The sequence below is a fragment of the Falco punctatus genome (assembly GCF_963210335.1).
Source record: "Falco punctatus genome assembly, chromosome: 8".
In the NCBI taxonomy this organism is placed as follows: Eukaryota; Metazoa; Chordata; class Aves; order Falconiformes; family Falconidae; genus Falco; species Falco punctatus.
Genome location: NC_137588.1, coordinates 61,458,482 through 61,471,871, shown reverse-complemented (window position 1 = coordinate 61,471,871; position 13,390 = coordinate 61,458,482). Strand labels below are relative to the sequence as shown.

General features: G+C 48.2%; 1 protein-coding gene across 1 annotated transcript; it reads right to left on the bottom strand.

Annotated features, from left to right (window-relative positions):
- Positions 1 to 101: 101 nt before the first annotated feature.
- CXCL14 (C-X-C motif chemokine ligand 14) lies at positions 102 to 9,501 on the bottom strand. The gene is made up of 4 exons (XM_080398529.1): positions 9,223 to 9,501; positions 8,238 to 8,343; positions 3,407 to 3,517; positions 102 to 1,241 (listed from the first exon to the last, which is right to left on the bottom strand). Exons 1-4 carry the CDS (start codon positions 9,284 to 9,286, stop codon positions 1,226 to 1,228), a joined length of 297 nt encoding a protein of 98 aa, XP_080254655.1. The 5' UTR covers positions 9,287 to 9,501; the 3' UTR covers positions 102 to 1,225.
- Positions 9,502 to 13,390: the final 3,889 nt, after the last annotated feature.

Sequence of the window (13,390 nt, the reverse complement as noted above, 5' to 3'; positions counted from 1 at the left end):
ATTCATTGTTTTTCCCCAAACCAATTCATCCATTCATCCCCCCAAAAGTGTTATTAGAAGAGGCTGGAGTTCCCTGATGACCTAAGGAAATGTAAAAGGAATTTTCAGGTTTTTTAAATATATTTTTTATTACTTTTTTCATTTGTCTTAGAAAGAAATATGAAATCTGCATGCAACCTTCTAAATATTTCAAACATTTAAATAGCATATGATAATTTAGCAATACAGTACATTATACAGCAAGATAATATAGGGAGACTTCCTATAGTATATTTACAAATGAAAAGGTAGTTTTGTTATTTTAAAAAGAGGAATGCACTGCTTAACATCGAAGTATTACATTCAAAATAATGAATATGTGGTATTGTGACTAAAACATATATAGGTATTTGTTTGCCCTAGCGTATTTTTCATAAAAAGGTACCTTTTTAAAGGCTTTTTTGTTGCTACAAATCTAGGAAATCATACACAATAGTCTTGAAGCTTAAAATGTCTCAATACTGAAGCCACAAACTTTCTGTAAGAGCTTCAGGTGGAGAAAAAAATAAACATTTTCTTAGTAATAAAAATGACCTAGAAATGCTTTCTAACACATGAGATGTTAAATGGGAGATATGGTACGCTTCACCTTGCAGCAAGACCTCAAGTCCGTTAAAGAAGAGGTACACAAGTGATGTTCACGCTCATCTGACGATGTGCTGAGGGACCTCACTTCTGCAGCTACAGCCACGATGGTGCAGTGGCATCTTCCCCAGCAAACTTATCTTTGGTCCCCACTTTGCCAGACTAAGGTAGGGGCTGCAAACATGACAAACAACCACAGCACCAAAGTTTTCCCACTGCGAAAGGGTGAGGGACATGGCTGTAGAACACCTTTACAAGCATTACTGTTTGTCTAATGAGCTTATAAAGCTCGATTGCAATCATAGTGAAGTATGAATGAGTAACAATAAAAAAACAACAAACCCCAAACCAACCTCTTTAAAATGAAAAGCATGAGACTTGGTACAGAGCAGGCGGGTATGAAATCTGAAGTGCAACAGATGCTTGTGAAATCTGGAAGCCTTTTGCAGACGGCTATAAAATGTAAAAACTGACCCTTGGTAAAAAGTGCTTTATAATAATATAGAATTTGTGGTTTATGTCTGTGAGAGAAATAATCTTCTGCGGAGCCTGGTCCTTCACCAGCCAAGGGAGTCCTCTCCATTCCTCATGCTGCTTCCTCTTATTCTTCATAAACCCTAAACAGAAGGAAAGCCAAGAGCAAGGTGTTTAAATCACTACTGAAACAACTCTCTTCCTAATAATATAAAAATAATAAAAATCCCACAAAAAACCCAAACACCCAACCAAAACCAACAAAAAAACCCTAGAAACCAGATTTTTTTTTTGTCTCTGCTTAAGTAAATTGGAAAGTAAGTTATTGATTTCAGCAGCCACCAGATTGCTCTCCATGAAGCATGTGTGACAAGGGCTGGACTTTGGCACGGCTGCATCTTGCAGGTGTGTGGGGAGGAACAGGCTCTGCCACAATTGTCAGGATGCATGAGATGGAGAAATCCACATCTGCTAATATGCTTTAACCATTGTAAAATCCCTCTTGTATACAAATGTTGAAGTATATCACAAGCTGGACGTAGATAATAAATTCACAGTATCTGTTACGTTTGGAATAATATTACACCCTATGTTGTTTTTCTAGCGATGTCCTAAAAAGACTGCTTGGCAGGCTTATCTGCTGGAAACTCTTAGTTGTGCAAGCTGTCTTCTATGGCATGGGGAAAACCAGGGGCAATGCTATTTTGTGGAAGAGGTTCATGTTTGTACTGTGTAGCCTTGACTTTTCCTGGGGAGCAGCACAGGGGTTTTGGGACAGCTGGTGCTGACTATTTATTATGACGACTGGGTTTAATTCAGGCTCTTTGTCTGCAGTATTGACTTGATGCTGCGGTAGCTGCAGTGTGACTTGGCTAACTGGGCAAGCAGGGCAGCGGTGTCAGGGACCTGCTGGGTGCGATGCAGGGGTGGCATGTTGCAGCGGGGCGTGGAAGCGAAGGTAAAACCCCAGGGGTTACGCTGCATCCCTTCTACACACCCCAGGCTGGCAGCAAAGCCATGGGGATGCTGCTCTCACCGTCCTTCCTCCTCTCCCTGGCAGCAGGGGCAGCCTCCCTCCCCTGGTTGCACTTTGAGGAAGCCTTGAGTGACCCTTATTATGGGCTGTGGTGGGGACTGCAGGCAGCACTGTTATCTGCAGGCAGGACCCTGACCCTCAGCCTTGCTTAGTGCATCCCTCCACTCTGCCTGCTCAGGGGAGCCCTTCGTGTTTCCTGAAAGCACAAGCCTGGGGCTGAGCATCCTTTGTCATTTTAATAATGGCCTTGAAAAAAACCCAAGCAGTGGAAGAGTGTAAATATGTGGTTTTGCAGTGGTCAGGGTTTCCCCACGTGCTCTGGTTATGAAGCAGCTGCGGGAGCTGGCAGGGAGCCATGGCAGACGGCCGGGGGTCTCGGCACCCACCGCCACTCGCATCGCGGGTGCCACCGGGCGCCGCGTGGCTATGCTGGAGCTTGCTGGTACCCTGGAACCTGCTGGGAGATGAGGCTCGCTGGCTTCATTTGAGCTCAATTTTGGAGAGCAAATTCCCCATTGGTTGAGGAGAATCGGGGTTTGGTGGGACTGTACTGCGTGTGGAGGCTCTTTCCTGGCCATGGCTGGAGAGGTGGTGGGAGTTGGGCAGCTGCCCCTAATTACAGATAAGGGACATCATTACTGGCCATCAGCCATCAGGAATGCATGTTTTTTGCTGTGTCTCTTCTATCTATGATGGCTTGCAAAAACCAAAAATTAATAAAGAAAAATCCTTTTTCCAAGGGAGAAGGTAGCAGAGACCTAGCAGCAAGTTACTGTTTTTTTCTGTGAATGATATGCTAGTTAAAACTGGCAAATATTTGCGTCATCAGATATTGATGATTTTGAGGTGGTGTGATTAAAGTGTGTGACAGGGCATTCTCTCCCCAGCTCTGCTGACTGCTTTCCTTGTGACCGTGTGAAAGTGATTTATAGCTTTTCTTCTCAGCTTTTTACCCATAGAAGGGAGGTGAGTGTATGTAAATAACTGAGAACATCAGCTGATGAATAGTTTAACAGAAAATAATTACTATTTATAGTCAGAACAGCCTAACCCTAAAATAGAAGTGAGGACTGCATGTGGCAGGAAAGAAATAACATCAAGAACATCCATTTATCACTGTAATTTTGGTAATGAAATACATCCTCCCTGCTGGATAGAGCCTTTGTGGTGTATGTGCACGTTTTCCTGGCCTCCCTGTGTCTGAATGCTGCTAACTGCTCAACCTGCCGCTAAAATTTTTCCCCTTCACCCGTTCAGCAGCTTCATACTTACCTGCCTTTCTCTTTCCATACTCGGTACCACTTCAGCAGCCTCACTGTGTTTTGGCGTTTGGGGTTTAAGCAGTGCTGCTGCTCGCCCCTCACCCGCGTCCACAGAGTCACGCTGCAAGGCAAGTGGGCACAGGTTACAGGGGTGGTGGGAGACACCTGTCCTCTGCTGCTCCTCCAGGGAGATGCCAAAATCGCCCGGGGGGGCTCTCACCCAGGTGGGCAGTGGGAGGCTTATCGTGCTCTGTGTTTTATGGTAGTTACTTGAGTTTATTGCAATAATATCGGAGCAGATCTTCAGCTGTTATCAATCAGTGCAGTGCAATATTGTCTACTGTTATACTAGGTTGTACCAGATGAAGACTTACCAGCTGTTTTTAATCAGAGGATTTGCTCTGCCTGTCTGTTAAATATTGTCTTTTGAGCTTAATAGCTGATTTAATTAGGGCTCATTCTGGCAACCACAAGGTCTTTGCGTGAGGAGATGGTTTCCTTGCACTCCAGAATATTGCATCAAAAAGAAAAGATCAGACTTGTTTCATTGATAATTTTTTACTTTTTTTTCTGATTTTTTTTTAGTCCACAATTTTTTAAATACTTGCACATGGCAGAGTACCTGTGTGCCCAACAGATGAGCTCTGAGCCCCAGCATGCAGTCCTGGGGGCTTCAGCCTCCTCTGATCCCACTCTCCTGGCCAGCAGCAGCGGATCAGTGTCCCCTTATTGTCAGGACAAAGTGTGCTGGGAGGCACAACATGGCAAAAGATTTCTCATTGCTTTAGGTTTCCTCCCAGAGGGCTTAGTGCAGCCATCAGTGGTTGGTCTGCCACAACCAAGGTGACACAAGAGCTGCTTCCCAAGGAGAATGGCTTTCCAGAAACACCACGCCTGGCATCACTTCTCAGAGCTCAAAATCAAAGAGTTTTCTGTTTTGGTAATTAATTTTGCTATTTAAAAGAACCCAAAACAACCAACCACGGTTTATACTGGAATTATTAGTTTTCTGGAAAAAACATCCTTAACAGGGAAACACAGTTTTTTTGATTTATGTAAAATACTATAATGGAATTATTTAAATGCTGCTAGAGACAGGAGTAAAATGACACCAGAAATCCAGAAATACCTGTACCTACTGATGGGCTTTTTTTAAGGCTGGTTCAGAATGGAGCTGTTTGTTTTCTAACACAAGAAAGTGCCTTGAATTAAAAAAAAAAAACCAAAAAACTTTCCCAGCTCACCCACCCTTTGCAGTGGGGATGTGCCTGACAAAGTGAAACGCTGCATGTTGCCTGCATGATCTTAGCTAAGGGTGTCACCACATTTCCCATTTCAAGGTTATAAGAGGTGTTCTAACAGTTCTTTCCATTTGATTGACTTTCTTCACTGCTCCCCTTTCTGCTCCACCTGTATCAGGTGTAAGCTAAAGTCACAAAAAGATAAGGTGTAATTTTCAGGTGGTTTTCTGGGAGGATGTGGCCCTTTCCCCCAGTGTGTGAGACAGTGGTGGAAGGTCTCAAAGAGCCTCTGTGGCCACAAGCATCAGAAAGGGAAAGGTAACCACTAAAATCTATGGACTATCTTGTGTTCCAAGGGTGTTCTCAGCAATCCCTCTGGAGATCAGTACGTGCGCGGTGAGGGGAGTTTTCCTGTAGCTTTGAATGGGAGTGAAAACAAACCTTCACCGAAGGCAGAAGGTATGCAAGTTTTTAAGGGACCTGATGCCAGTGCAAAGTTTCTCCATCCAGCAGCCACCTCCTCAGCAATGCTGTCTGCACTGGCTGATGCCAGACCTTGGCTTGGGTTTCTCTTCTGTCAGACCATAGAGGGTATTTCCAGAAAGTGATAGACAAGCTGAATTGCAGGGCAGGAGCACGAGAGCCTCTGAAAAGCAGCAAGCCCTGCATTTGCACCAGAAGCAGACACGGACAATTCTGCATTTAGAAGAGCCTGCAGTCCGAGGAGGAGAGGATGCATGGTTTGCCTCTGAGGTGAAGTGGGTCTTGTCTCAGGCTGAGGTGTGTTGCTTTGGCATCACATGAAGGTTTTCTGCTTTAATGCTGGAGGCTGGACAGCAGAGGAAATATTCCCAAGGCAGCTTCAAGGTCCTCTGTGGTTCCTGCACAGCCCTGATGCTGTGGGCACAGGGCTGGGTGGCATTTTTTGGGCATGACCTGGCTCTGCTCTTGGGGATGCTGGTCTGGCTGATTTGAGGGGACATGCCTAAGAAGAGGCACTGTAGGAGCTCATACCCCAAGTAAGGAATTGTCTGGATGGGCTGCAAGTAGAGGTTGAGGGATGGAGAAGGGGCTCAAGCACCAGAACTTACACATCCAGTGAGATCCTGCCAGTAGGATCAGAGACATGAGCTGGTTCCAGGGGGATGTGTGTGCTGAGCTGTCCCTTAGCTGTCCAGGGCTTCGTGGCTGGAGCCTTCACCCATGGTTGTCTGTGCCAAAATCCTCCCCAGTATCTTCATGACTCCATGGCTGCAATGAGCACCCTGGATCAGTTTGTAACCTCCAGCACCTTGTGCCCCCATGCTTCTTGTCTGCAGGGGTGGTGGGGCTGCACCTCTGCCCACGAACACCCTGTCCCCAGGGGCACAAGGATGCTGGCTCTCATCCTTTCACCCCAGGCCAGTGCAGGGACTGCCATCCTCGGCTGTCCCTTGGGAAAGGTTCCTCGCAGTGCCTGTTTCCCATCAGCTGTTCTCGCCCTGACACAACCCCCCTCCTTGGGATGTGACAATACGTGGAGGGGGGTTGGATCCTTTCAGGCAGGCAGAGCTAAACCTCCCTGCTATTTTCCGCTGCTTTTCCTCATTCTGGGAGACAGATACACACACAATTACTGCTAGATGTACCGTGAATCTTGATAGGTTTTGACTAGACTGAGGACTCTGTTTAGCTGTCTCTTACTCTGTATCACAGCTCTGCTGGGGGGGGGGGGGGGGGGAGATTATCGCCAAAGACAAATTCCTTCCTAAACCGCACCCCCATACTTGCTGCTTCTCTGCCAAACATAATTTCTATCCCATTTCTGCTATATGAAAAGATACAAGAGCTTTTCAGGAGGGCAGGAAGGGACCCAGCTTTAACAACTCATTTTAGATGATCACTGCAGCAACAAAAACACAGTTGCAGGAATTTAGCTCTTCTGTGCCTTGTCCAGAGGCTCTTGGATCAATTGGTTCTCTGAATATTAATTTCAGTTTGCTTTCAATGCTGGCTTCAGACTGCAGGCGGTTAGCTGGGATGGCAGTGGGTTAACCCTGACTGCTCCGTGGGCAGCAGCAGTGACAGGAGAGTGATGGGACAGATCCGTCCCTGCAGCCGCTGCAAGCGCAGGGCAGCCCTCCGAGCTTCAATAGCATTGCTCGGCACTGCATAGCTATCCAGCTGGGGAAGGAACCACTCCTGCACAGCATTCAATCTTTCCCGACTTTCTGATTGGAAGTGAAATGTTGCATTAATGAGATTTATTTTATAACCCCCGGCCACCAGCTGCTTTCGGGCAAATGCCTGGAGCGCGATGCGAAGAGTTAGTGCTCCTCTACACCATTGCTTTACTATGGAAAGGTCAAAGCAAACAAAGTAAAGCTGCAAGGAACTGATTCAGGCAGTGATGCTCTACAAGCATTTTTCTGTTCAGGTCACCGTCAGTGGATTTGGGTTTCAAAGAGGTGGGTCTGATGCTCCCTGAGCTAAGTATTGCTCACAGTGATGCCAGTGTAAACCTGGAGGAAGCCTAAGGGAGCGCAGCTTTCCATTCCTCCTCCATACACCCTCCACCAAGTCTGGCGAGCCATTTCTGTGTGGGCAGGATCAGGCTCATGTGGTATCTCCTTGTTTGTGCCAGTCGGATGGGCAGCATTTGGCCCCATGGGCATTACAGAACGCTGGAGGTGGTATGCTGTTTGGCAGGGCAGGACTCGGATCCTGCTGTTAAAGCACCTTTCTAAGAAAAGCAAATGGCAAGTGCTCAATGAAGGAGCACAAGCACTGGAGTAAATCAGTCCTTGGTGTTTTGGGGTTGTGGCTGCTCTTGGGACCCTTTTTCCCCTCTTAGGTGGCAGAGGGGCTTGGCACGGTCTTCTTGGCTAATCTGCTCTTCTGGTCCTTACCCAGCCCCACGTGCTAGCTGACCAGTGCTTTGTTGGGGGGAATCTTAAGATATCCAAACAAGGACAGATACACCCCCCCACCCCCCCCGCAATCACTTATATTTAAAATCACAAAAACTCTCTCCTTCTGAGCCAGTCATCAGAGATGTCAAAAATTCCTGTACCTGCCTGCATTCGGTTAGTGACTACATCACTTTGAAATTTCACGGCTTGCAGGGAAACTGGGAGGAAAGCGCTTTCTTACATGCTAGGTAATCCCACTAAATGCAAGGGGATGGCTCTGGTACAACGCAGGGGAAAATCTGACTCTGGTTGGGAACACTCTTCCTTGCAGAAACCACCACTGTGGACCAAACTCTACTTATTTTCTTATCCTGCATGCTCAGAATAACTTCAGTAAATAGTTCTGGATTTTACATCAGGCAGTTCTGAGTAGGATTTGTCCCTGTCTTAATTTGAACTAACAATTGTCCTTTTATCACTACCTGTTCTGTAAATATTTCCTTGAGCAGAAAAAAATAGTGTCGAAAAATGATAGCTGGGTTTTTGGTCAGAATTGCACATTTTATTGCATCCAATACAGCAAATGACTATTCCCAGAAATTAGCATGCCAGGGCATGAGGAAAACAAAGAACAAAGCAGGAACTTGCAGTATAAGGTAAAGCAGTTTAGCTGATAGGGAAACAAAGCAATAAATGAAGGAAAACTTACATAATCATCTCTTCCACACAAAACGGGTACCTCGGTTTTATTTCCAGCTTCCGTACATTAGAGAATCTTATTTTAGGACCTTTTCTCGAACATTTGCACTTTACGCCTACAAGAGAAAGCATTTTCTGATGTGTCTGCAAAGCTGCCTGCATACCAAGTGTCCCTTCCCCACCAGCCTGTGTGCGCACAAACTTCAGTGGGGTCTTTCAAGCCTTGGTGGGAAAAGCTGAATTTTGTTACTGCTGTTGAACTTCAAAAGAGCAATACTTTCTTTGCTATGTCACAGGAAAAGCTAGTTGACTCTCTGGGAAAAATGGCTGAGAGCACTATATATGTTCTGAGGCTTTGTAAATATGAGAGATTTTTTTTAAAGTGCACCTGCTGTGATTAAATGTAATTGTATTCAACAAAAGGAAATGAAAGAGTCAGAATTGGCTTTAACCTGAGCAAGTGAGTGCACACCTTGGCTACTTTCACGTTCGCTCACATCTCTCTTGGACTTTGTAGGACTTTGTCGTTTCTCCTCGCACGGGTGCTGTGGTGCATTCGCAGCCAGACAAAAGCTGAGCGTTTTCTAAACCACCGTGTTTCTGCACGGCAGGGAATGCACACGGGCACGCTCGGTCATATTTGTGCTACCGCATCACATCCAACTCTGTAATATTTGCCCTGCAAAACCCACCCTCGGTTTCGAAGGAGATATTTGAGCTCTATTCCTGAATAACAGAGAACATGGCATGACCTCCCACACGGCGGGCTGGGGTGCCTGCCAGTGAAGACACAACTTTGTTGCCTGTGTTTTATCTCTGCTTCCACCCTTAACTCGCAGCTACCTGACCCGCAGCTTCCATACATCCCTCTTTCCCAACATGCAGGGGACAGCCAAACGCAGCTCAGGGCTATCAAGAGGCAAACACGAATTCCTGGGAAAACACCCCCCTGGGAAAGAGGTTTACATGGGAATAAGCAGAATAAACCAATTTACCTTCCGCGCTGGCTAAGCACATGGCGATGAAGAGCAGAAGCAAAGCTGCTGTCAGGAGCTTCATGGCGAGACAGCAGGTACCTAAAGAGACGCCGGGGGTTTAAATGTGCGTGCCCCTTGGGCTGGTCCCCCGGTGCCCCCGTCCCCGGGGCGGGATGTGGCGGGGGGCGGACAGCAGCGAGCGGCTCCCGGCGGTGCGGGCGCTGCCTGCCGCTGCCTGCGCTCTGCCGCCTGCTGCCCCTCGTCCTCCTTTAAAACCGCTCCCGCTGCCCTGGCTCCCGGCTCATTAATATGCAGAGCAACTCCGCGGCTCCCTCCGCTTCCTCAGCCCCGCCGGGGAGGGAGGGGACCGGCACCCCGCGGCCGCTGCCCCCCCGGGGGGGGAATCCATCCCCCGCCGCCCCCTGCATCCCGGGGGCGGGAGCGCTGCGGTGGGGGGCTGCCCCTGCCCGCTGGGACACCCCTCACCGGGAGGGTGGTTGCTGGAGGGGTATCTGTGAATGGGGCTGCTAGGTGGGACACCCCCCCCCCCACTCCCGCCTGCCAGCGCTCCAGGGAAGCCCACTCTCCGCAGAAATTCCCAGGCACCTCGGAAATAAGATTTGGAGAAGTGTCGCCTAGGAAGGGGTGTCACCTATTGCTTTAATATTAATTTTCTAGCTTTAAAAGGCTTCTAAACCTAAAGTAAATCTTTGCGAATTAAGGGGGGGGGGGGCGGCGGAATATTTCTAAGTGCATTGTTGGGTGGGTTTGGCATGTGGAATGCTTTCAGGAAATAAGATCAATTTGGGTTGCTTTAATGAGCGCTCTGGCAACGTCCTGCTTCGTGAAGAACAGGGCAGCAACACGCAGGGACTCTGCGGGTGTAATACGTGTTCCCTCTCCCTGGCTGAGCCCGTTCCCGATTTCAGCAGCAGCGAAAATAGCATCTTTAAAACCCAGATTCCAGATTTTTGCCTAAGTGAAATGGGTGAAGATCAGGGTTGTGTCTCTAATCTCCTTTGCAGGACTGTATTCAAAACACATTGCAGATCAATGCCTCTGCCGAGCCCCGCTTCATCTCACCCCCCCAGCATACCGGCCCCCGCTCCCCACTCGCGCACCCATCGGCGTTATTAAAACCGACCGAACCCAGCCACCCTCCGGTGCCGGCAGCGCTTGGGAAGGACACGCCACGCACTCCCGGCTCCGCTTGCATTTTAAGTTTCCCACATGGCTTCGTTCCTGCCGGCTCCCACTGGCAGCGGCCATCCCGCTGTGTTCCCGGCCCGGGTGTTGGCAGGCAGCGAGTACAGCCCTACCACACACAGCCTGCACGTTGCGCGCAGGCAGCTGCCTTGTTCCTGGCCCTGGGTTTCATGCGAGACGTGCCGACACGCCGAGAACAGCCTGCCTCTGCTGCCCTGCATGGGATGGGGGAGCAGGGGTGGGCGGCACGTTGGGGACACGGCTGGGGGGGGGGGGGGGGGGGGGCTGGCTGACGTGGCAGGGGGCTTCTGGGGTGAAAGACCAGTTCCTGGGCAGAGCTGGTGTGGCTGCTACTGGTGCGATGGGTCAGGAGGGGGGGTGTGGTGGTTTTTGTTGGTCTTTGGGCATTTGTGCTGCACAGCTGCAAACCAGCTCCTGAGGTTCTCGTTGCACCCTGCTAGGGGTGTGCATTACTAAATGTCAACAGGGCTGAAAAAAGGGTTTTTTTCTACAGCACAGCTTGGTGATAAAAAAAATGGTATGAGGTATGGCAGATCTCAGTTCAAACCTTTGAAATAAATTGTCATTATCCAATTCCTTACGCGAGGAAGGAAAAAAACCCCACAAACCTGCAGGAGAGTGCAAAAGGCTCATTTCAGAGTCACTATTGGTTGGGTGGTGAGGATGCTCACTGAGCACTGGTGAGAGTTGGCTTAAACAAATCCACATCCCATCCAGGGCTGTAATCCTGCCCTGCTGTTGCTTGGGGTAATTCCCTCCTTGTAGCCTCCTCTGCCGTGTGCCAGAGCAGTCTCAGGGGGAACTGTGGGAAGGCAAAGCTGTTTTCCCTCCCTCTCTGCTAATAAAAATTTGGGTGAAGCTTTAGCTGACGGCAATTTGAACTTCCCCCAAACCAGGAAACTTGTGTACGGGCTGGAGAAAAATTGAAGGAAATTCTTGAGCTTTCCAAAAACGAATCCCTTCTTCTTGTATGACTCTTGCTCATGTTGCAAGAGCCAAGCCTATTAGCTGTTGAATAGGCGAAGTGCTGCTTTAGTGCCATTTTACACGTAGAAATGGATGTATTTGAGGGGTGTGTGTAAATATGGTAACTGCTCACTATGTGCCCGAGCAGTTTGGTGTCTTTATGCCAAGCGCTGGCTTTGATAGTAATTACTTCTGAGAGCTCAAAGGTGTCTCTTGCCTGGTGTGACAGATTTTGGTGGCCATGTACAGCTGTCTCTGACACCTGCTGTATCTCAAAATGATGACCACAGAAGAGGAAGAAGTTTTAACAAAGGATTTGAGGGAAAGGAAACATATATGGAATTCACCACAGTCTGCCCCCCCCCCCCCCCGATAATCCAGATACATTTCCTTTGTCCAAGCATACGCTGAGCTGCTCAGCATACACGGGTGCTTTGTGAGCCTGCGGTATCTCCAGCAGATCTGCTAAACCTCAGCAAACGTGTTTTGGCAAGCAGCCGGTGTTTCACGTGGCTGGGGAGGGGTGAGCTGTGGGTGAGCGCTGCTCGAAGCGTCCATTTCAGCCCTCACAAAGCCATGCGACTGCATCATAATTAATCAGGGCTTGGGTTTTGCTCCCCACAAAAGGAGTGTTTCCAGACCAGGCGTAGTCATCCAGGTCTGGCTGTGGTCCTCAGCTCTGCAGATGGGATGTGCTCAGAGAGCTGTGCCCATCCCCAGGGGAGCACAACCATACCTGTGCACATAGCGTATCACCTGCTTTCTCTGGCTAATTAGAGGGGCATTGTCACTGGCAAAAGGTCTGTCATTTCATCTCATTAACTATTCTTTTCAAGTCTCTGCCCCAGCTTAAAGCTCCCTGGCACACCAAGGGTGAAGCCTGGCTTTGCCTCTGAGGGTAAGACCTGGTGATTTGTCACCCCCAGGAGAGTGGTTTGCAGCACAGAGGGCAGGGATGAGGGGTTGTCTCCTCCTAAAGTAAGAAAGATGAGTTTTAGCAATGAGATTATCATTTGAAGTGGAATCTTCATCATTTTTGACCACCTGGAAGCAGAAATGTTTCAAGCTGAGCAAGGCATGTAGCTTAGCTGGAGCAAAACATTTGCACTTTAAGAGATGGTGACAACCCCCAAACACATGTTGCCCTTCGAGGGGAGCAGAGAGGCTTACCCCCAAAATAGTGTTGGTGTGAAAATGGGAGGGTTCCAGAGAAGCCATTGGGTCTGCCAAGGTAAGGCATTTTGCGTCTCTATGCCAAAACAAGATTTGGATGGGGTCCATGCCCTGACCTGTCCTCAGGTGAGGCTTTTCCTCTGGCTGCAGGTTTGCGCAACATCCCAAGCCACCACAGAGAGAGAGTCTCTTAGATATTTCTCTGCATCCCAGGGACCAGAAGATACACTATTATAATTGTTACCATTATTAGAAATATTTTGGTATTGCTGGTTTTGGTTATGCTATTTATTTCAAGTGCAGCGTGAGCTATGATTTGGATTAACTGTCCTCCAAAATGTCCTGGCGTTTTGTATGAGGAAGTTGAAGGTGCCAGCCATCATGAGAAATCTTTGTAAAACAGCCACGAAACTGAAGCTACTTATTGCTGTTGAAGCAAGCTGATGTGAATGGCTCATCTGAGTTTGATGTATAAGAATATCCCAATCAGCCCGTCGAGGAGAAAGATTAAGCATTTGAAGTGACGTGACATAATCCCTGCATATCATGCCAGGAATTTAGGAGAGGAATTAGGCTTAAATGCTCACTAGAAAATTCAGCATTAAGGTGGAGGTGCACAGATGCAGTGTATGTTGTATGGAGCTTTTTTCCTCTGGGTGCTGCACTTCATTATTTTATGCCTTTTTTGGTGTTGTAACCATTTTGCATTGAGCACCAGATGTGATGTGTTACATGGGAGAGGTGGTGTGAGCCTCCTGCAGCACACGGGCCCTCAGCCCTTGCAACGGAGCAAATACAAAACTCAATCCCAAGCTTGAAG

Excerpts from the sequence above, each read along its gene's own strand:
- CXCL14 (XM_080398529.1), bottom strand. The coding sequence starts at position 9,286 with ATGAAGCTCCTGACAGCAGCTTTGCTTCTGCTCTTCATCGCCATGTGC. Across the intron at positions 8,344-9,222 it reads GTGCTTAGCCAGCGCGGAAG|GCGTAAAGTGCAAATGTTCG; the intron begins GTAAATTGGTTT and ends TTTCTCTTGTAG. Across the intron at positions 3,518-8,237 it reads TGTGTGGAAGAGATGATTAT|CGTGACTCTGTGGACGCGGG; the intron begins GTAAGTTTTCCT and ends CTTGCCTTGCAG.